At 36.6% G+C, this 25,104-nt stretch overlaps 2 protein-coding genes across 4 annotated transcripts; both read left to right on the top strand.

Moving 5' to 3' along the window:
- The first annotated feature begins 170 nt into the window (after window positions 1-170).
- On the top strand, window positions 171-3,713 carry LOC108999878 (B3 domain-containing transcription factor VRN1-like). Its single transcript, XM_035686633.1, has 3 exons — window positions 171-450; window positions 2,476-3,039; window positions 3,168-3,713. Exons 1-3 carry the CDS (start codon window positions 286-288, stop codon window positions 3,444-3,446), a joined length of 1,008 nt encoding a protein of 335 aa, XP_035542526.1. The 5' UTR covers window positions 171-285; the 3' UTR covers window positions 3,447-3,713.
- On the top strand, window positions 1,534-17,305 carry LOC109012470 (B3 domain-containing transcription factor VRN1-like). 3 transcript variants are annotated; one of them, XM_035686635.1, is made up of 5 exons: window positions 1,534-1,544; window positions 7,255-7,260; window positions 14,855-15,158; window positions 16,270-16,747; window positions 16,886-17,305. In XM_035686635.1, exons 3-5 carry the CDS (start codon window positions 14,992-14,994, stop codon window positions 17,159-17,161), a joined length of 921 nt encoding a protein of 306 aa, XP_035542528.1. In that variant the 5' UTR covers window positions 1,534-1,544; window positions 7,255-7,260; window positions 14,855-14,991; the 3' UTR covers window positions 17,162-17,305. The 3 variants fall into 3 exon arrangements, with proteins under 3 accessions (XP_035542528.1, XP_018849673.2, XP_035542527.1); XM_035686634.1 differs by lacking the exons at window positions 1,534-1,544; window positions 7,255-7,260 and adding an exon at window positions 13,809-13,868 and having other exon boundaries at window positions 14,700-15,158; XM_018994128.2 differs by lacking the exons at window positions 1,534-1,544; window positions 7,255-7,260; window positions 14,855-15,158 and adding an exon at window positions 13,700-13,868 and having other exon boundaries at window positions 16,190-16,747.
- Window positions 17,306-25,104: the final 7,799 nt, after the last annotated feature.

Here is a 25,104-nt window from a genome sequence, read left to right as displayed (position 1 = left end):
TTATTTTTTTTAAAAATAATTTTTTAATATTTAAATATTTTACGATTGTACGTAAAATTATGTATTATTATAATAATAATAATAATAATAATAATAATAATAATAAATAAATGCTTTGTCTTTATTTTCAAAACCAAGTCCTATTTCGTCTTTTCTTTGAATGAATTCCGGGTGAGTGAATGCTAGACATTTCTAGGGCTGCCGCCATTGGCAGATTGGAAGGAGCTGGGCGTCGTAATTAAGGGTCATACATATATAATATCGATCGGTTAGGTTTTTGTACTCATGTGCATGGCAGCAGCTGGTAATATATCAAAGAATCGCCGGAGCGGAATGTTTCCTAACTGGAAATATGATCATCACCGGCGGCCGTCGAGTTCTGTGGCAGGTAGGAGACCGGCGCACTTCTTCAAGATAATGATCCCCTCTGCCATGGCCCAAAAAAAACTGGTAATGTTATGCACCCATATTAATTGTAAATATATAAACTACTGATCTAGTAGTACCTCATCACCGATATACATACATTGCGAGCTAGCTAGGGCTTGCTTGTTTAACACTGCAGGAAAATCTGCTGCCAGGAAAATACAACATTAATATATATAGCAAGGAAAACATTACTTTCACAGCCGAATTCCTCTACCGAAATTTATTTGAAATTTTTTTTTTTTTTTTTTAGGTATTTTTAAATAAATATATGATTTTTTTTTATTTTTAAAAAATATCTAAATAGTTTAAAAAAATGGAAAAAGAAAAAGTAAAAAAAAATATTTAACTGATCGGCAGAAATCCTCTGTGGACGTAGCAACGTCCATATAGCAATGGCCGGGCGATTGCTTGGCTTATTACAAGAATATTGACATTTTTCAGCAATTAAAATCACCGGAAATAATAGGTAAAGTTGTTAGAAATAATCTTTTCCGGCTATATTTTCTCGTTTTGGAGTCGTCGATCGCTTTTGTCGCATCGAAATTTTCATTGGAAATAATAAATGACGATTGTAAAAAATCGCCAAAAAAGTATATCATCCAATTTTTTGACCAATTCTGAGACTAATTAAGGCAGTAATTAAAACCTGCGCGCAATAGCTAATATTTGAACGTTTTGATCAATTAGCTGTCAGCAATAAACAACAACTGCGCTCACGAGCCCAGCCCACGAGGCCTTGATGGGTCTAAGGACAGCCCGGTAGGACAAAATTGGTATGAGAGAATAAGATGGGTTGGGCTAGACCAAGAAGGGCGAGGACAGCCCAAGAAGCCCATAAAGAAGCAGCGAGGTAACACGTGTGGGGCATGAGACTGAGTTAGAAGGTCTGACACTTTTACTGGCTGACAATCCGCACTCACTAAGTCAGGGACAATCCTAACCTTTGGGCACAGACAGTTGGACAGACTTGGAAGGTGAGCATACTCAACCAAGGTCACACCGTATTTAATGAAGGATGAAAGCGGACACGCTACGATTAGACATGGACGGCCTGTCTCATGGCAGGGAGTTAACAGAGGACACGACCTGAGTACAGAGTGGCACCACCACAATCAGTTTGTCAAGGGATCGCCCCTACTTGGTACATATATCCTTCCCTCGGGGGCAAAAAACTCTCTATACACTTTCATTTGAAACTCCCTTAAATCACAAACCCAGAATCCAAACTAATTTAGATATCAGAGGTATCTCCTACCACCTCGAGCCCTCATTTCCTATATTTGTAGGAATAGATCGACCCAGTACGTAGAGTTGCTCAAGCTACAAAACACGACATCAACAATGTTGATTAGGTAAGATAAATTAATGGGATTGATATCAGTTACAATATTTTCATCAATATAATTTGAGCACAATAAAGTTTATATCATGATCCTTTAAACTAAACTTATACCTTAAATTAATTTTTCCCCTAATTACGAGATGGGCATTGAAATGTATATTTCTGTAGTGCAATAGCAGCCAGTCCAACGTAACATCATTCATTTCGTAAAAAGCGCTCTTGTTTATTTTGGCATATATATAGCTCTAAAATTACCAGTAGTATGCATGGCGTCTTAATTAATTCCAGCTCTTCATTTTTATTTTTTTGAATTTCTGTTGGATTTTTTTAAATTAAATTAATTAGTTCTTTATAATACTTTAGTTGATCATGCATGTTGCATGACGTTGATTGATGATCATGATATTTTTTTAATTTATAAAACTTGACAGTACTGCATGCTATTCTAGAATATATTTGGTCATGATCATGATCATGATCTCATATATATTTTGTTGTCTAAACTTTAGCCGAGAATGGACGGTATAGGATCGGAGTAATTTATTCTATGATATGCTTTGTACGGCCACAAGATCAGTAGGTTTGTCGAATTTCTCACTGCTTGGATCAATTTGAAATTCGTTAATAATCAAACTCCAAAGACCAATATATATATATAGGAACGTACGTACGTTAATTCCTTATTGTTTTTTGTTTTTGTGCAGAGGATCCCCGTAAAGTTTGTAAGATTATTTGGGGATGAATTGCCAACCGTTGTAACACTCATTCTTCCTAATGGTTGTAGTTGGCAAGTGGGATTGGAGAGATCAGCTACTGAGAAGGAGATGTGGTTTCATGAGGGTTGGCATGATTTTGTAGAATATCATTCTATAGATTCTGGCTACTTTTTAGTCTTCAGATACCAAGGAAATTCAAATTTCCATGTTCTTGTATTTGACAAGACTGCTACTGAGATCCAGTATTCATCTAAAAACTTGGGCGATGATCAAGGAGTGGACATGATTATGCAGGTATCGGATGATGATGTAGAAAAATCAAGCCATGACAAGCCGAAAGAAACTCATGAAATTATATTGTCTAAACATGAAGATGGAGAAACATCTGATCATCATAGGGAAAGACCAGTAGTATTTTCTGGCACATCCATGAAAAAAAGACGTCTCAGGATGTCCAGAGGAAGAGAGAGAGCAATCCAAGCAGCCATAACTTTCAAGCCTAAAAATCCTTCGTTCATGCGTGTCATGCTGTCACCTGCATCTTATCATATGGTACTGAGCCTTTTTACATGCATGATATATGTGTAATCACAAGTTCTTTAAATTGAAATATATTATATGGCGCTCATGATCATGACGAGTTGCATGCATTACTACTAGATTGTTCTTTGCTGTTGCAGTATGTGCCTAGTGGATTTGCTACCAGCTATCTTTCTCTGAATCAAAGTGTCAAACTTCTGACTTCCGATGTGGATGATGGACAACATGAATGGGATGTCATATGCCGGCGTTGCCATTATGACAGGCACCCGAGGTCGTCACTTAAACTAGGAAGCGGGTGGAAAGTCTTTGCAAGGGACAATAATTTGAAAAAAGGAGATGCCTTTGTCTTTGAGCTCATCCAGAGGAAGCCTACTGTGCTTAAAGTCTCCATATTTCGCGTAGTTGACTATGCATGAACTTTCTGTACGTACTCTAATAAGTTAACTTGTCTATATGATATAGTACTGATCAGGCCAATGTTCATATTAATTTGATGCAGTCTGTCTTTTCTTTGTTTTGTTTTCTTGAAGAAGGATACTTTTAAAGATTATTAAGTACTAGCTTTTGTTTTGGTTCCTTCAACTTTGGCCGGGTCTGATGCCAGAGAAATGGTATTCATCCAATGTTCATTTTCATAAGGCTGTAGATTGAATCTAGTTGGACTCGTTGGATGAGATGATGATGTTGTCCATCAACTTTTTATTTATTATTTTTTCTTTTTAAATAGAAAAAAAAAAAGATACCAGTATAATTTGTAATATTATCCTGAAAGGGAGACTAAACCAAGTGACTTAAATTTATATTATCTAACGATTAATTTGTTATTGTATATGTTAGTGTTAGTGTTAATGTATATGTGTTTTGTGAGTCCCACGTTGATTGGGTAAGGCTCTTGTCTAGCCTTTGGCCTCCTATATATATAGACCACTTTGTATAGCACAATGATATATATATATATATAGAATTGATTAATACAATTCTAACATAGAATCAAAGATACTAGTATGATCCTCTAAGTACTAGTAGTTTTCATCGTTCTCAATATTCTTTTACTACCTCTATCTTCTATATACGGTTGAGCCATTCAAGTATTGCTCACTGATGTCAGATGGTTACAATCGCTATAAGGATTACTACAAAATTTCGAAAGCATTATGGCAGAAGTTCTGTTTTGATCATGCGGCATATCGTTGGGTAAATCTCATTGAGACTGACTCAACGCTATCAAAATCAATCATATCGGAGTTTGCACGTGCCTCCACGTGCCTTCCAAAGTTTTTGTTGCGCTGCCCACGCATTGCACGTGCTTTAAAGCTTCACATCCATGCACCAAACGCGGACGTCTCATTGTTGACGTCAACCCTAGTCTTGTTAGTAGCCACGTCACCACACTATCACACCATCCTGCTACATTTGCAACCAGACGCCACGTCAGCACTGCTGATCGTTGACTTTGACCAATGCATTGATTTTTTCGATCCAAGTGTTTTTTACATATTTTCATATGTTGATCTCATTTTTGTAGTCTAGTTTTGCATGTCTGATCTCATGATGGCTCAAAACAATAGGGGTGCTACCCTCCCCCTACCCCCTCATGGGCGGGGGTGGAAAACCCTATTCGTTCGCCGGGATGCAGGGGTAGACTCCCATCCGTCCGCCCCCCTATTGAGCTTTCAGCCCAACTCATTTTTCTAGGCCCTAAATGGCCTAGAATCTACTTTTGAGCCACTTTGGGTCCATAATTTAACTAAAAATAAATAAATATGTATAAAAATTGAAAAAATATATACATATATAGATAGAACTATTAAGTATATATTAAATTTCAACTATTAACTCATTAAGTAATAATCATCACTAAGACACTAAGCTATTACAAATTACAATTTACAATTATACAAATTAAAACTCTAATAGAACTAATAAACTTAAACTATTACAATATCACAAACTCCTCTAAAAATATTAAATATTACAAATTATACTATTAACTATTGTAGCAATATTACACTTAATTGTAAACTAACAATTATAACTCATAACTTTTCAATTTGATCAATTTGGAATGGCGCTGTATCGGTGAGTTCACTGAGTGGTGAGTTATGTCGAATGCCGTGAAACTGAAAATCAAGATCATAAACGTTAATAAGTTCAAATTAAAACAAATTAGAATTATAAAATTATAAAATGAAACAAAAGTTTAAAAAATTAAAATACAAAATATTAAAAGTACTAACCAAGATGAGATTGAGATTGGGCAATTAGAATTTGAGATGAAGATGAGGCAGATAAGCATAGATCAGTCATTAGGATTCGGCATATGTATATTGAGAATATAAAAACTAAAAAACATATAAGCAAAATAATTAGATACTAAAATATGATATAAAATTATAAATGCAAAAAAAAAAAAAAATATAGGACAAATTGTGCAAACCATGACAATGATGGGTCCAATGCAAAGTTATACTGCATCGGAGGTAGCCGTAGACGCCGTCTCATGTATCACTATACCAATAAAATTTGAAATAAAATGAATGAATACCAATTAATTGAAAATAAATAAATTAAAAAGAAATCAAAAAATAAAATTAAAATAAATACTAGATCTAGGCTGATCACCACCATTCTCCTCAACGTTGGCCTTCTCATACTCAAGAACATCCGGAACATGAATTGAAGTTCTCTTGATCCAATTCTGGATGCAAATCAAAACCTCCACAGTGGTAGGAGCTAATGAGCTTCGAAATGAATCCAATACACGTCCTCCGGTGCTAAAGGCCGACTCTGAGGCTACGGTACTGAAAGGGATGGCCAAAAGACTGCGGGCTATCTCTCCAAGGATGGGATACTTTACGACATTCACATTCCACCAACTTAATATATCGAAATCTCGTAAAAATGGTATTCCCTCCGCTGCTAAGTATTTGTCTATCTCTGACTGAGCCTCTACATAACTCTGCATTAAGAGAGTCTGCTCAAACCTCTCACCCCAGTCCAATCTACGCATTTTCCCACTATCGACTTCTTGAACCGGTGTGGGGTAGGTGTAGGTGCCGCAATATTACCACCCTGCAAGACGGTAAACTCATCAAATAATCTACTAAGGATTTCCTAAACCCTTGTTGCACTAAACTCCTCCCATGCTTGCCCGCACGCAAGGTCCAATCCAAATACCATGATATCCACCTTAAACCTCGGGTTAAAGACGATAGCTACATATAACAAAATATTAGCCCAAGTAAAATCTCCAATACTTGTCGTACTTTGACCTCATAACCAATGTCATCTCTCGCAGCCTAATGTGACCATTTGCTACCATGTCATCTAATCCTTCTTTTACCCTACATATTTACTGACAGAATTGATGGGATGTAGGGTACAAAGGTCTAGATATCATCGTGGTGACCTCATAAAAAAGTCTAAAAAACTCTACAAAAATATATACAATCTCCCAATCATCATCTACGGGTTTTCCCAATCCCTCGTGATCATCAAAATATTTAACATATTGGATGTCTTCATCACCCAATAGTGCAAATGCCAACACATATTCTTGGACTGCCTCCAACATAAAAAATGTTAAGTTCCATCGTGTAGGCATATCAGTACAAAGGCCCTTCTTGGATGTTAGGCCCGCAGACCTTGAAGCAACCTTGAATTTCTTCAACCTCGAAAGGGAAAATCTCACCCATCTCACAGTAGTCCTCACCCGAGCAATCAAGTCATGAAGATCCCTCAAACTATCAGTAACAATAAGATTCAAAATATGTGCCGCATATCTCACATGCAAACACTCACCACCCAAGATTGTCTTATTTGCCTCTCTAAGATAGGTTTTCAGATGTCTCAATGCAACATCATTAGACGAGGCATTTTCAACTGTGACTGTAAGAACTCAGGTCAACCTCCACTTCTTTATTGCGACCTCTAATGCCTTCCCAATTGTCTCACCCTATGATCGGTGATTTGACAAAATTTTATAATTTTCTTATGCAATGTCCAATTACAATCAACAAAATGCACAGTGAAAGACATATAATTAAAATTTTAGACTGATGTCCAAGTATCAGTGGTAAGACAAACAAATTGACTGGCCAATTCACCCATCAACTTCTATTTTTCAGACCAAAAATATTTTTTTACATCCTTTGTCACCATATGGCGAGAATGAATATTAAACAAGTTTCTTGTTAGACTTAGGGACGGGGAAAGGTGCCGTAGGGGTAGGTGTTGGGCCAGGGGTAAGGGTAGGAGTAGAAGTAGGAGTAGGAGTAGGGGTAGGTGTAGGAGTAGGGGTAGGGGTACCTTGGGCATGGAAAGGAGAGCACGCACTAGAATCTGCTTGCATATCCATAAACTCAAGCAAACGAACAATCTGAAATTAAAACAAACATAACAACATGCCATACAGTTAACATCCAAGCATTAACATATATATTAGAAGTTGGAAGATCAAACATCAATGATTAAACATCAAACATAAAAAATTAAAATATCCAATTAAAATGGGTTATAAAAGTTGTAAAGAATTTACTTATTTTTTAGTAATACCTTATAGTTTTTAATAAGTCATCTTTTAAGTATTAATTATAATTTAAGTATTAATAAATATTATGGGAAATCATTTTTTAAGTATTAATTATAATTTAAATTTACTTATATTTTAGTAATACCTTATAGTTTTTAATAAGTTATCTTTTAAGTATTATTTCTAATTTAAGTATTAATGTCCATCTTATGTTTCTTATTTCTTAATTATATCTTATAATTTTTAATAAATTATCTTTTAAGTATTACAACATAGGAATACACCTGTTCAAACATTTCAAGATCTGTTCAAATAGGATAACGCATTCAAACAGGAAATCATTGTGTTCAAACGGTTGCAATCCAGATTTCAGACATGAAACAGAGACAAACACCATCTCAGAGAACACATTCATAGGATAATCACAATCTCATACTATGCATATTTCACAAACATTGTACAAACACATATTTTTTCATATTCTTACATCCAAACACAAATATATTTACATGTTTCTCATATTCAAACACAAATATATTCTTCTAACCTTAATCTTTTGTTCAAAAACAGAAGAGAAAATAACTAATTTGAGTTTTTTAATAAAACAATCCCATAGAAATAGAATATTAAAGTAAAAGAACTTACCAATTTGAAGAGAAAGAAATAGTTGATGTCCAGCCCTCTCATGGTCCCTCTCACGGTCTCTCGCTCTCATGCTCTCTGTATCTCAAGGAACTAGTTTTCCTAAATGTCCAGCACGTTTGTGCTTTTGGACATCTTATTTCTTATCTTTTTCGTTCGAACGTAATTTACTAACCGTTTGAATCCGAAAACAGGGGAGTAGGAAAAATTTTCCACCTAGATCAATTCAGCTCACATCCGTTCGAATATTAATTATAGACATTCAAACGGATAATTGAAAGTATAATATGGCACAAATTAATCCCGTCACAGCTTATCAATGACGCCAACATATTATATATGTTTGAACTGTGTAAATTTTCATTCAAACAGGCAATTAAACCGTTTGAACAGGGATAATAGGCAATTCGAACGTACAATATATATTTAATTTTATTACTATATATATAAAAGTATAGGTATATAGAACACTTAAATATTTATGTTAAGAATATATATAAAGTATAAGTTAATAAGTATAATATAAGTTAAGAATATATATAAGTCTAAATATATAGTAGAAGATAAGGATATAGTAGTATACAAGACTATATACTTATATAGTACACCCATATAAGTATTATAATTATATTATATAAGAGTGTATTACATAAGTATATTAAATATATATATAAGTATAATATATCGTAGTATATAAGTAGATATAGTTGTATATCTAACTATAATATAAGTGAACAAATATATATAAGTATATATATAGTAGTATATACTTAAATGGTAGTATATATATATAACTATATATGTAAGTATAACTATATATAAGTAAATAAATGATATATCTTCTTATTAGTCTAAGCATATGTATTGATCACGAACTTTATAAGTATGTATTATATATAAGTATATTATATGATAGTTATAAATATATAAGTATAGTATATATTATAGTTGTATATCTAACTATATAGTTGTATATCTAACTATATAATTATATACTACTATAATTATAATATACTTATATAGTTATACTTATATATATTTGTTTACGTATAATATATTGTACTATATAAGTATATAATAATTAAGTATAAGTATTATATTAGTATAAGTATAATATATAAGTAGTATAAGTATATATACTATATTATATAACAAATGTAATAATAATCAATGCAATATTTTTTCCCCTTTGGAACGGTATTCTTAAGCTTTCGAACGGATAAAATATTTTTGAAATGAGTTTGAACATTATTACTATCCGTTCGAACAGGAAAAAATAAATATTAGGCATCGTGTCCAGATCCAGCGTCATTAGAATGCAAAACTCTTTCTCCCACTCTGCCGCTCTAGTGCCACGAGCTGCCAAACGCAATCGTCGAAGCCACCATCCACCACCACTCTCCAACCCGCAATAGGTATGTCATTTCCCAACCATTTTTGTTGTTGTTGTGGGAGGAAAAAAGATTGTTCTAAACTGATTATTTACGATTTTGGCAATGGCTGAGTATTGCCGATTTCGAACCAGAAATCTCTACTCGAACGTGTCATATACGTTCGAACGACATAGAATTTTTATCGTTCGAACCACAATTAGACGGATCGAACGGAACTCTATGAGCGTTCGAACGTTTATTTATTATTGGTTGGACACGCTATAACATCGTTGGAACATGTTGTTAAGCATTCGAACGGTACATTTTTATTTTAATTTTTTATAGATATAATTACCTTGATCTAATTATAATTATGATATTTTGTAATCATTGTCCTTAATTTTATATTATAAATTTAGCATCATTCCAATAGCTTCTTGGGGAAAGAAGCGGATTGCGTCAAGGCAATCGTCTAGCGAAGAAGTTTGAGAGATGACTATTTTGTTGGAGAGGCAGGTGAAAATAGATGATTTTAGGGATCTTCTATATGAGAGACATTCTCTCGCATCTATCTTTCTCGATCATGGCTGAACATCGATAGTTTCGTATATCAATATTGTATTTGAGTTCTTTAGAGAACTTTGTTGTGCCAGCTAGGAGGATGACGCATATACTTTCTTGGTCTGAGGCATCTCAATACGATTTTCAATTGATGCAGTTGCTGATTTTCTAGGTATCCCTCGACTGCCCACTGCATATCCTAACGTAGTGCCTAGAGAGTCTACACCTGTAGGCGATGGGGAGACTGTAGAGAAAGATGATACTGTGATGTCTGATGAGATCGATAGCCTCGTTGATCACGAGGTTCGTCATTTGGTCATGGGTCTAAATACTTCTTCCTATGATGGGAGCAAGAGCATCAAGCAGGTGGACTTATCTAGTTTTTTCAAGATTATGAACATTATAATAGTTAACAACATCGATTAAGGGCAGGTTTGGGGGTGGGACAAGATACAAAATTTTCATCTCATCTCATCATTACACATTTTTCAAATCTCTATACAAAATATAATAAACAATTCAACTTTTTCAAATTCCAAAATAATAATAATACTAAAACATAATATTTTAAACACTAAAACAAAACACAAAATTCTCATCTCACCCTCCAAACCTACCCTTAACTGCACAAAACTGAGGTGACAATGGACCGGGCAAGATTTATGTTACGGGTCGCTCGTGGGGTGCCTATCGACCTAGCGAGATATATATTCACTAGGATTCAATCAGAGGCCACCTATATTACAACAGGTAGAGTTTTATTTTATTTAGTGTACTTGGTTACTCCTTTTGATATATAAAATACTTGTACTTATCAAAAAAAAATTATGACAGATATATTGCTGTTTTGAGTCATGCTCACATAATTACTTTTAGCAAAATGAGTCAGGCCAAATGAGTTTAAGCGTGTTTGAGATCCGATTGGGTCAATCAACTTGACGACCTTCTCTCGTAACACCGGACACTCCAAATTTCGTATTCGTACACCCACTACAGAGGCAGTCAACACTCAGGAAGGTGCACAGGACGTATCTGGTGAGGCATCTACACAGGGTGCATCACATAGTGATACTCATGAGGAGATTGCAGATATCATGCTTGCAAAGATGCACACACAAACATCAGAGATCATTGATGCAGTCCGGGTCTCCCTCGCAGAGAATGAGTCGAAGCTCATATCTCAAATGACTAATATTGAGGCACGCATTGCTGAAGTTGAGGCGGTGCTACACGATCTGGCCCAGTAGTGTATATCTTTTATTTGTATTAAATGTGCTCTTTTTTTTTTTTTTATGATAATCATGACTATTTGTATTTTGTATAATTAATTTAAATCTTCAAATAGTTATACATTATATTCCCGCCATACATTATAATTTTTGGGATGCAATTAATGTATGACTTTTATCTTTAGTGCTTGCTAGCTTGTTTATTATTATTATTTTTTTTCATTTTACTTACCGTTCATAATAATATAAAAAATGACACTATAAGTAATATTTATTTAACATAAAATAAATCACTAACATATTTTTACATTAATTACATAAAATTAATTTATAAATTCGTAAATATTTTATGTTCCGTTCGAATAAGGTTTAAAAAAATTTCCGCCAATTTTAGCTTAATTTCCCACCAAATCTTTCATGGTTCAAACGAACCAATTTATGTTCAAATGGATTTTAACTTTCTCCGCCAAAATAAATTATTTACTAGCCAAGATTACGATTCGAACAAATTATAAATCATTCTAACAAACATTAATTCCAGGTTCGAACGTATTTTTGACCATTCGAAAGGTTTTGACGTTTTCAGACGATCTAATTCGTCACAGAAGATCTGGTTCGAATGGCTAAAAATCCGTTCGAACATTTTTATAAAGTTATCCATTTTTCCAATAATTACTTTTAGGGAGAAATTTATTTCATCCATAAATAATTTTGTCCTTAAAACTAAAATTTCTTGCAGTGATAGCAGAATTGGTGAATGTTCTGAGTTATGAATGGGGAGATTGAATAGTCTGGAATCAGATTGAGCATAGTCCAATGAGAGTTAGAGATGGCACGGTCAAGTCTTTCCTTAATTCTACCTATTCCCTGCCTATTATTAATCCATGTGAATTTAGGACCGCAATAGCCTAAGTCTGCAAACTCATTGACATTCATAAAATTCTGAAGCCTAATAGGAGAAGATGAAGAAGCAAATGGCCTCCACCTATCCCCTGATTTTTCTTTTTGGTTCAAGAGAGAATTAAAATCCCCAATACTCAAAATAGGACCTGGGTAGCTATTGGTTATAGAGCTAAGTAAATCCCAAAGCTCAATTTTTGAGTGTGCTGCGCAGGACTGTACACTAATAATAGGAGCCATAGCATATAAATAGGATCCGAGTACACTATTACAACAAGAACATTACTAGAAATGAAGATTGGTTACGTATCCGCACCTGGACGCCACATTAACAAGAGGCCGCCCTTTTTCCCTACACTACATCAGGTTGGTAAGTCCTAACGTGGGACTTCAAGCTTCTCTTTGCAGTAGGTCGGGCTAGGCCTCTGTAGTTCGATCCTCATTTGTCATCTTGGGGCAAGTAAGGCCTTGCCTCCTTGGCCAAATGGACTTTTGAAGTAATGAAATTGAGGAAGATTGAGAGAGTACTTTACAGCCTATGTTGAAAACTTTGTTCTTTGTGCATGGATGAAATCTTCTCAGGTTGCTACTTCGTTTCATTTCCTTTTTTTTTTTTTTTTTTTCTTGTTCTCCTTCTTAATCTTCTGAAGATATGCAGTAAGTGACAGATCGTCCTCCTGAGCCAGATCATCCTTGAGTTGGTTGTTGAGAGCTCCATTAGCTTCATCAGATGGTTCTGTCGAACCCAGGATTGCCAGATTTGCTCTCTTTTTTGGCGGGATTTCATTGTCTGGGAAATCCAATGCTCTATTCTTGCCCGCTAACTTCAAGTTTGTTGTTGGGTGCTGTTGTGCATCAGTTAGGATTGCTATCTTCGTTCCTTGCTGGGGATCTAGCGAAAGATGGAGATTCCTTCTAGAGGATGGAGCATAGCTATCGGCCGAAAGGCTTCTGTGGGCTTTTTAGGGATGGGCTTTATTGGCATCTCTAAATGGATGGGTTTCTCGGAGTCCGATTACTTTTTTATTTCTTATTTATATGTATATATATTTCTCAGTTCAGACCCACAAATTTTTACGGAAATTTGAAGATATCTTTGGGCAATTGAAGAACCCTATTCTTTGAAAGGTAAGTAACTCTCAAGTTGGCACGTATAAGCTACTCTCAGTTTCATGAATGCGATAATCAGAAGATAAGTTGCGTGTGAAATTATATGTAAAAGTACTAATAATGAATGCATTGTCTTTATCTTCAAAACCATGTCCCATTTCGTCTTTTCCTTGCATGAATTCCGGGTGAGTGAATGCTAGACATTTATGGGGCTGCCATTGGCAGATTGGAAGGACCTGGGCGTCGTAAGGGTCAGCCATATAACTGGAAATATATATTTTATATATATATATATATATAATATCGATCGGTTAGGTTTTTGTACTAATGTGCATGGCAGCAGCTGGTAATATATCAAAGAATCGCCGGAGCGGAATGTTTCCTAACTGGAAAAATGATCATCACCGGCGGCCGTCGAGTTCTGTGGCAGGAAGGAGACCGGCGCACTTCTTCAAGATAATGCTCCCCTCTGCCATGGCCCAAAAAAAACTGGTAATGCTATGCAACCATATTAATTGCAAATATATAAACTACTGATCTAGTAGTACCTCATCACCGATATACATATCTAGGGCTTGCTTGTTTAACACTGCAGGAAAATTTGCTGCCAGTTATTTTCTGTCGCTCTATTCTTAGTCATTTTATTCTTGGTCCGTGGAATATTAATGCAACATTAATGTATATATATAGCAAAGAAAACACTAGTTTCACAGCCGATTTCCTCTACCGAAATTTATTTTAATTTTTCTTTTTACTTAGTAGGTATTTTTAAATAAATATATGATTTTTTTTTATTTTTAAAAAATATCTAAATAATTTTAAAAAATGGTAAAAGAAAAAGTAAAAGAGTAGTGATAAACACACAACACTTTGTACAACACTTTTCACAATACATGTTATAAAATAAGGGTATTTTTGTAAAGTGATGTTAGTTTTATAAGGTATTTTACAAAAATATCCCTCCTTTTAAAACATTGTTGTAGAAAGTGTTGTATAAAGTGTTGTGTGTTTATCATTTTTCATTAGCAATGGCCGGCCGATTGCTTGGCTTATTACAAGAATATTGACATTTTTCAGCAATTAAAATCACCGGAAATAATAGGTAAAGTTGTTAGAAATAATCTTTTCCGGTTATATTTTCTCGTTTTGGAGTCGTCGATCGCTTTTGTCGCATCAAAATTTTCATTGGAAATAATAAATGACGATTGTAAAAAATCGCCAAAAAAGTATATCATCCAATTTTTTGACCAATTCTGAGACTAATTAAGGCAGTAATTGAAACCTGCGCGCAATAGCTAATATTTGAACGTTTTGATCAATTAGCTGTCAGCAATAAACAACAACTGCGCTCACGAGCCCAGCCCACGAGGCCTTGATGGGTCTAAGGACAGCCCAATATGACAAAATTGGTATGAGAAAATAAGATGGGTTGGGCCAGGCCAGAAGGGCAAGGACAGCCCAAGAAGCCCATAAAGAAGCAGCGAGGTAACACGTGCGGGGCATGGGACTGAGTCAGAAGGTCTAACACTTTTACTTGTCAACAATTCGCACCCACTGGGTCAGGGACAATCCTGACCCTTGGGCACAGACAGTTGAACAGACTTGGAAGGTGAGTATGCCCAACCAAGGCCACACCGTATTTATTGAAGGACGGAGGCAGACACACCACTACAAGGACCCAAGGCTATCAACAATCACCACGATCAGGCATGGACGGCCTGTCGCATGGCAGAGAGTTGACAGAGGACATGACCTGGGCACCACTTCAACCAGCTTGTCAAGGTATCGCTCCTACTAGGTATATATGTCCGGGAGGAAAAAACTCTGTACACACTGAAACTCCCTTAAATTATAAACCCAGAATCCAAGCAGACTTAGGCATTGAAGGTATCTCCATCACCCCGAGCACTTATTTCCTATATTTGCAAGAATAAATTGACCCAGTACGCGGAGTTGCTTAGGCTGCAAAACACAACATCAACAATGTTGATTATGTAAGATAAATTAATGGGATACCAGCTACAATATTTTCATCAATAAAATTTGAGCACAATAAAGTTTATATCATGAACCTTTAAACTAAACTTATACCTTAAATTAATCCCTTCCCCTAATTACGAGATGGGCATTGCAATATATATTTTTGTAGTGCAATAGCCAGTCCAACGTAACTTCATGTTTTTATTTTTTGGCATATATATAGCTCTAAAAGTACTAGGAGTTGTATGGCGTCTTAATTAATTCCAGCTCTTCTTTTTTGTTTTTATTTTTAATTTCTGTTTGATTTTTTTTTTTTTAATTTAAAGTAACTAGTTCTTTTATAATACTTTAGTTGATCATGTTGCATGTTGATTGATCATGATATTTTTTTTAATTTATAAAATTTGACAGTACTGCATGCTATTCTAGAATACTTTTGGACATGATCATGATCTCATATATATTTGTAATACTCCAATGGAAGGCCCAAACCACATGACTTATATTTCAAAAGCACTAGTCAATGATACAATTGGAGCCCCATTAATTAGAACCTTATAAAGAGCAAGAACTTTTCCTTCTCAAGCAATGTGGGATCTCATTCACCACCTACCATTATCCTTATCATATAGGATATCACAATATTATTCTATGATATGCTTAGTACGGCCACAAGATCAGTAGGTTTATCGAATTTTTCACCGCTTGCATGGACCAATTTGAAATTTGTTAATGATCAAAACTCCAAAGACCAATATATATATATATATATATATATATATGTATAGGAACGTACGTACGTTAATTGCTTATTGTTTTTTGTTTTTGTGCAGAGGATCCCCGTAAAGTTTGTAAGATTATTTGGGGATGAATTGCCAACCGTTGTAACACTCATTCTTCCTAATGGTTGTAGTTGGCAAGTGGGATTGGAAAGAGCTACTGGTGAGAAGGAGATTTGGTTTCACGAGGGTTGGCATGATTTTGTAGAATATCATTCTATAGATTCTGGCTACTTTTTAGTCTTCAGATACGAAGGAAATTCAAATTTCCATGTTCTTGTATTTGACAAGACTGCTACTGAGATCCAGTATTCATCTAAAAACTTGGACGATGATCACATGATTATGTTATCAGATGATGATGTAGAAAAATCAAGCCATGACGACAAGTCGAAAGAAACTCGTGCAATTATATTGTCTAAACATGAAGATGGAGAAACATCTGATCATGATAGGGAAAGACCAGTAGTACTTTCTGGCACATCCACGAAAGAAAGAAGTCTCAGGATGTCCAGAGGAAGAGAGAGAGCAATCCAAGCAGCCATAACTTTCAAGCCTAAAAATCCTTCGTTCATGCGTATCATGCCGAGGTCATCTGGATCTTATCGTATGGTACTGAGCCTTTTAACATGCATGATATATGTGTGATCACAATTATTTCTTTAAATTGAAATATATTATTATATATATGGAGCTCATGATCATGACGAGTTGCATGCAGTACTACTAGATTGTTCTTTGCTGTTGCAGTATGTGCCTAGTGGATTTGCTACCAGCTATCTTTCTCTGAATCAAAGTGTCAAACTTCAGACTTCCGATGAGGATGATGGACAACGTGAATGGCATGTTATATGCCGTTGCCATCATAACAGGAAGCCGAGGTTGTCACTTAAACTAGGAAGCGGGTGGAAAGTCTTCGCAAGGGACAACAATTTGAAAGAAGGAGATGCCTGTGTCTTTGAGCTCGTCCAGAGGAAGCCTACTGTGCTTAAAGTCTCCATATTTCGCGTAGTTGACTATGTTTGAACTTTCAGTACGTACTGATCTAATAAGTTAACTTGTCTATATAATATAGTACTCAGGCCAATGTTCATGTTAATTTGATGCAGTCTGTCTTTTCTTTGTTTTGTTTTCTTGAAGAAGGATACTTTTAAAGATTATTAAGTATTAGCTTTTGTTTTGGTTCCTTCAACTTTCGCCGGGTCTGATGCCAGAGAAATGGTATTCATCCAATTTTCACAAGGCTGTAGATTGAATCTAGTTTCGGTTGAAATTGGACTCGTTGGATGAGATGACGATGTTGTCCATCAACTTTTTATTTATTATTTTTTTATTTTTAAATAGAAAAAAACAAGATACCAGTATATATAATTTGTAATATTATCCTAGAAACGAAGACTAGACCAAGTGAATTAAATTTATATTATCTGACGATTAATTTGTTAAGTGTATATGTGTTTTGTGAGTCCCACATTGGTTGGGTAAGGTAGGCCTGCAATCCGATGTGTCCAAGCCGGGTTTGGACCCGATCCAACCTGAAACTTTTATTAAAAGGCGCCAACCAGACCCGGTCCGACCCGATCACTTCGGGTCGAGCCATAACCGTCATCTCCTTCTGCAAACTTTGCCCAAACTTCCTCAATCCTTCTCCAAGATGTCGGGATTATTCGGCCTTTCCTCCTCGACTCAACAATTGATTTGAAGTCGTCTTCTTTGAGATTACGAAAAAGAAAAAAAGTAAGACAATTTTAACATCATTGTCATCAAGCTTTCCTCCATTTTCCCAATAAACAAACATAGATAAAACCAACATAAATAAGAAAATATAAAAATATTTCCTAAATGCCAAAAAGAAAAAAACTTACAGGATCTGATGAAATAGAAGTGCGACCTGAAACAATCCCATTCTTGATTCTTCACAACACAAAATACATAGCCCAAAAACCCAAACAAATACCAAAAAAATCTCCAGCCCAAAATCAAAAATTTGTACTCAATGCTCATTTGTTGCTTTTTCACTCCACTACAATGCAGAACCTTAAAAAGCTTGAGTCTGGGGGGAAAAGCGAATGAAAATCTCAAAAATAAATATAAAACAAACATAAGTATATAATACACCGAATTTTTTTAAGAGGGCCAAAGGAGTGGATCGTTGGTTTACAATCTGGCAACAATCTGTCAGCTTGCCGTGGCAAGGGTCGCATTTTGCCATCATGGACGATGGCTCAAAGGCGCTAGATCTGACTCCAAAAACCATAGCATACCTCCCATCAAGACTGTACAAAAGAAGCAACAAGGGTTCAAGCTCTACGACAGGAGGAACAACCTCAAGAATAGCCTCATGATCAACACCTCAATGGCTAACTTTTCTCACAATCCAGACCCAGCAGAGAGTAACGGAAGCAAGAAACGCGAGAGGGGCTTCGCTTTTTCACTACAATGGATTTTGAGTCGGAGTCCATCCGATATTAGTCGGATTGGATGGATGTCAAAACCGACATTTACTCAACCCGACTTTAGCGGGTTCGACCCATTCGGATTGTGCAGGTTGTGCGGCCCAACGGGTATTTTGCACAGGCCTAGGGTAAGGCACTTATCTAGCCTTTGGCCTCCTATATATATAGGCCACTTTGTATGATATATATAGAATTGATTAATACAATTCTAACATAGAGTCAGAGATACTACTCTGATCCTTTAAGTACTAGTAGTTGTAATCATTCTCAGCATTCTTTCGCTGCCTTTTTCTTCCACGGTTGACCCCTTCAAGTGTTGCTCATTGCCGTCAGATAGTTGCAATCACTATAATGATTGTTTCAAAATTTCAGAAACATTATGCCTAAAGTTTTGTTTTGATCACACGACATACTGTTGGGAAAATCTCATTGAGATTGAATCAACGCCATCAAAATCAGTCATATCGAAGCTTGCACACGCTTCCATGCACCTTCCAAAGTTTTTGTTGTGCCACCTCGTGTTGCAACTGCTCTAAAGCTTCACATCCACACACCAAATGCGCACATCTCATTGTTGACGTTAGCCCTAGTCTTGTCAGCAGCCACGTCACTACACTGCCACGCCATCTTGCTACAGCCAAGTGCCATGTCAGATCTGTTGATCGTTGACTTTAACCAATGCATTGATTTTTTTTATCCAAGTGTTTTCTGCATATTTTCACATGCTGATCTCATTTTTGCAGTATATTTTTGCATATATAATCTCATAATGGCTCAAACAACAAAATTCTTTGTCCTATTCATGTGATATTAGATAGTAGAAACTATTTGGTGTGGTTTCAATCTTTTCACAACTTTCTTAAAGGTTGTGAACTTTGGTTCTATTGCACGGATGATTGGACAAAGCCAGTGCAAAAAGGAGATGAACAAGCAGAACAATTTCAACAATTTCTTCACAAATGGGATAGTCATAATCACCATATTCTTACTTGGATGCACAACACCTCCATTTTGACTATCTCCAACCTACTTGGTAGTTATGATGATGCTCTATTTGCTTGGACCATGTTAGCCAGACATTATGTTACTCCTTATGAGTCCAAAGAGTACCAACTTATGGTCGAGTTGTATTAGCTCAGATAGGAGCCTGACCAATCCATTAATGACTTGTTTGATCGTCTTTGTCACATTTGGAATCATATTGATCTCTCTAACCAAATAACTTCACAAGCAGCATTAGCAACAACTTTATAGTCGACTTCCGTGGAAGATCGAGCAACAGTGGGTTTTTTTTTTAACCCCAAGAAATTAAATGACTACCAAAGTAAATACAAAAACCTCCTGTAGAGCAACAATCATCTGGACACCTGGCCCAGTCAGCATCAGATAAGGCATCAAGTTTATATGATGAAGATCAGGAAAAACATAGGCCAAAGGTGCGGGTATGATTCAAGTAACGAGGAATGCGCTTGACTGCCTTCCAATGGGGAAGACAAGGACTATGCATATATTGGCAAACACGGTTAACTGCAAATGAGATATCTGGTCTAGTAAAGGCCAGATATTGAAGACTTCCTACAACACTTCTATACCAGTGAGGGTCATCAAAAGTAGGTCCATCTAAGGCTGTTAATTTTTCAGTAACAGACATAGGCGTATTTACTGGTTTAGAGTCATGCATATGAGTCCGTATCAACAGATCATGAATATACTTAGATTGGATAGACATAAGCCAGATTGAGTGTGGGACACTTCAATACCAAGAAAATAATTGAGAAACCCTAAATCTTTAACAGGAAAATATTGCTTCAAGGAAGAAATAAAATCAGCAATGAGAGTGGAACTTGAACCAGTCACTAATATGTCATCAATGTATATCAGCAGATACAAACAATCTGAGGCAATACGCATAATGAATAGAGATGAATCTGAAGTAGAACAAGTAAAACCAAGATTAAGGAGCCTATCACTTAACTTGGAAAACCAGGCCCTAGGGGCCTGTTTTAGGCTGTATAGTGACTTTTTCAACTTATAGACGTGCCAGAAAATCTGGATTCACGAAGCCGAGAGGTTGCTTCATGTAGACAGCTTCCTCAAGGTCACCATGCAAAAAGGCGTCTGGATGTCAAATTGATGCAATGACGAATTTGAGGTAACATCAAGGGAGAGCAAAAGCCGAATGGTGACCGGTTTCACAACCGCACCGTAGGTTTCATGATAGTCCAAACCAGGCTGCTGATGAAACCCTTGAGCAACGAGGCGCGCCTTGCGACGCTCAAGGGAACCATCAGCTCTGCGTTTGGACTTTAGAACCCACTTGGACCCAAGGAGATTATAGGTCAGTGAGGGAGGAATAAGATCCCAAGTTTGATTATGGAGAAGAGCATCAAACTCGGTAGCCATGGCAGTGCACCATTCAGCATGCTTGGAAGCTTCTGAAAAGGAAGTTGGTTCTTCGGGAACAGAGAGGGAAGAAGATTTTTGGAGAATCATTGATATGGTAAGGGAACCAGAAGGTTGACTAGAAGGCAACGGAATTGTCCCGTCAGTGCGACGACGAGGACACAGAATATGAGTTTTGGACCTTGTAACCATGGGATGAGTGGAAGAAAGAGGAAGTTGGCCATGAGAGGAAGAGGGAAGGTCAACAGACTCGAGTTGGGAAGCAGTATATGGCAAGGATGATGCGGCAGCAACAGAAGATAAGGAAGATTGAGAGTCGATATGAGAAGTACTGGAAAGTAAGGGAGACGAGGCAACGTCAGAGGAATGAGTAGGAGAGAATAAGATGGAGTTAGGGTTAGAGGGAGACCTAATTGGGGAAATGGGCTGGGTTATAGGAGAAGTGGGACTTGTGGAATTTATTTGATCAGACGGAAGAAAGGAAAAGGTGTTGGGCTGATTATGAGAGGGGTAGACCGAATGCAGTTGTTGTTGGGTCACGGGAGAGGGATCAGACTTATAGGCAAAGGGAAAAGTTATCTAATCAAAAATAACATCCCTAGAAATATAGATGCGGCCCGTGGGAATATGAAGACAAATGTACCCTTTGTGATCTGGGCTATAGCCCATGAACACACAAGGCTTGGATCTATAATCCACTTTATGTTGATTAAAAGGCCTTAGATTGGGCCAACATGCAGACCCAAACACTTTAAAAAATTTATAATCAGGAATGTGGCCCATTAATACCTCAAATGATGACCTATTTTGCAATAGCGGAGTTGGCATAGAATTAATTAGAAAAGTGGCGGTTTGAAATGCTTGGACCCAAAAGGAGTGAGGAACCGAGGCATGAGATAAAAGAGATAGTCTCGTTTCAACAATATGACGGTGTCGACGTTCCACACTTCCATTTTGTTGATGAGAGTGTGGACATATGACCCGATGAGTTATGCCACAAGATTGAAAAATATTTTTAAGGGGATGAAATTCGTCACCCCAATCAGTTTGAACTAAGACAATTGTGGTATTAAAAGTATTACTCACATATCGAAGAAAAGCCAACACTAAAGGAGTAACATTAGATTTCATTTGCATAGGGAAAAACCAGACATATTTTGAATAATCATCAACTAAAGAAAGATAATAGCGCATGCCATTCATGGAAGGCTCGGGGGCAGGGCCCCAAACATCAAGGAACAATAGTTCAAAAGGGCGAGTTGAGCGTGACGAGGTGGGCGGGTGAGGCAGAACATGAGCCTTGGCGTTGCAGCAAGCATGACAATTATATTGAAGTAGAACTTGTAAACGGGAGATTGAAACGGCGAAGGATAAAAGAAGTAGTGCATGGAGAAGGGTGACCCAGTCTGGAATGCCAAAGTTGAGCTGAAGTTCTAACACCAAGAAAGGCATGAGGAGGTGAGGAGGTCGTTGCACTGGACTGAAACGCATAGAGGCCATCTTCAACATGACCCTAAAGGAGTACTTCTCGGGAAAATGAATCATTCACAAGAAACAAATCAGAGGAAATTCAAAGAAAACTTTATTATCACTACAAAATTGATGTACAGAAAGAAAGTTTCTAGATATTGAGGGAACATGAAGTAAATTATGCAAGAGAAAATTGCCAGATGAGGTCAGTATTTGTGCAGAACTGAGATGATGAATTGGAAGTGATGAGCCATCTCCGATGAAAACTTGGTTAGGTCCCTAATATGGCGTCGACTCCAGGTTGAGATTATTGAACTCTGAAGTGAAGTGATGAGAAGCAGCTGTATCAAGATACCAGGTTGTGGTATTAAGCGATGGAGTAAAAAGAGATGTGTTATTAGCTGTAAGAGGTGAGGAAGAAGATGATGGATATGGAGTGGTAAGACGATGGTAGCATGTCAAAGCAATGTGACCACATTTCTGGCACACTTGACATTGTGGGTGAGTATCAGGACAAGGAGAAGTAGTATTGAACTGAGGTGAAAAGGGGCGTGGAGTGAAGGAACCATGACCATGCCCTCGTCGATCTCCACGGGATGGAGCACGAGAGAGTTAAGGAGAAGGGGAATATCGAGTGGTGTTATGGGCAGCAAGAGAGGTGTTAGTGAGTAAATTCTAGGTTTGATAAGAGATACGAGACTCATGATTTAGCAGATAACTGTAAAGTTGAGGGAAAGAAACGGTATCAGCACGAGTGGTGAGAGAGGTAACCAGTGATTTGTACTCAGTACCCAGACCCGCAAGCAAAGAGATGGAGAATTCTGAGTTACTAAGGACATGGCCAGTGGCACTTAAGGTAGCTGCAAGGGATTTGGCTCATTTATAATAATCAGAAACTGATTCGGGACCTTCCTTAGAGTAGCTAACTGAAACTTTATGTGACAAACATGGGCTGAAGATTTCGCAGAAAATAGATTCTTGAGAATGGTCCATATCTTAGATGAAGTATGACAGTCAAGAACTTGTCCTAGGACGGAATCTGAAAGAGACGCATTGAGAGTAGACATAATGAGTTTATCTTGCAAAACCCATTTTGTATGCTCAGGATTAGGGGCATTGTCAATAGAGGAAGGAGGCATTGGTCGAGAACCATTAACATGCCTGTATAATTGATGGCCCTGCAAGAAGGGAAAAACTTGAGCTTTCCATAGAAGCTAATTATCTATGGTGAGCTTGATTGTAATGAAGTGAGATGCAGTATTAAGAATATGTGTGGTGGGTGTTTTGTCTGATGGAGCCATGAAAGAAGGGAAAGAAAAAAAAAATAACACAGGACAAAGAAGGACGTGAGTCCTGGTCAGGCTCTTGATACCATATTGAATAATGAGCACCAAAAGTTTGATAATATTTCTGAGAGAAAGTTTCTCTTAGAGAGTACAAAGATATTCTAACCACTTGCACACAAAAGTAGTGCGTACAGTGATGAATATATAGAGAAAGTAGAGGACAAAGGAATCCTTATGATTGGGACATGTCATTAAGTTGGTTACAATCCAAATCTTCTTGAATCTTCTTCTTGCTTCTGGAAGGTTGTTGTAACAAGTCTTTTGGTAATTCGACTGCCTTAATAAGAAGGATACTTTTAAAGATTAATAAGAGCACTAGTAGTGGGCTAGCTAAAATCAAATTTTAGTCAAAGAATAACTAAAGTGTAAAATAAAGTGTAGTAATAGGCTAGCTAAATGTACAGTAATTTTAGCTTTAAATGAATTGGCCCGCTAAATTTATTAAGCCAAAGGAGGCTAGTCAAATATTACTTTTGACTAAAATATTCCCTTCCCGCTACTTCTCTCTCCTGCGCAGTAGAAGAAATTCACAAATTTCGGACAACTCTCTTCCAAAAACGTAGCTTGAAGCAAACCCAGGATTGCAAAAAAAAAAAAAAGGCTAGACGCAGCAGCAAGACGTCTTCAATCTTCAACCAACTCAATCTTCAACCCAATCTTCAACCCAGGTAAGCAAGGAAAAAGTTATCTTCGGTGTGATAATCTATTGTGATTTATTTCCTCTCTTTTGAAATTTCTTTTGTAATAATCTGTTGTGATTTATTTCCTCTCTTTTTTTTCCATAGCCAAGATGGAGTACCGCATTTTTTACTCACCCAAGAATTTTTTATTTCAGTTCTTTCGCATGTGCCTTCTATGTACTTGTGAAAATGCTCCATAGTTTCAAATATGTGGGAAAATTCTTCTAGAGTAGACTTCTTCTATAGCAGACTTTGATATATCATGTTCTTCTATTTATTGATAGATATACCCTGTTCTTCTATTTATTGATAAAATTTTCATCAATAAATGCTACGGGTCAATAAAGTGAGAATTTAGTTTCACGGGGCCTAAGAATCTCTCTAAATGACAATGGAAAAAACAAACGCAATGACAAAGAGACTATATAGTTAGTTTACTTTAGATTTTTGTTTTCCTTTTGGGCTTCTAGCCCCTTCGTCGTCCCTTTCCTATATTGGTAGTTTTTCTTATCTAGATATATTCTATCATTTAGAGAGAGTTAGACACAATATGAGGACACTTTCTTTTATTTTTACTGAAACCGATAAGCATTGTTCCCACTTCATCAAGTCTT

The sequence above is a fragment of the Juglans regia genome, chromosome 16 (assembly GCF_001411555.2).
Source record: "Juglans regia cultivar Chandler chromosome 16, Walnut 2.0, whole genome shotgun sequence".
Taxonomy (NCBI): domain Eukaryota; kingdom Viridiplantae; phylum Streptophyta; class Magnoliopsida; order Fagales; family Juglandaceae; genus Juglans; species Juglans regia.
This window is presented reverse-complemented; position numbering and strand designations above follow the sequence as displayed.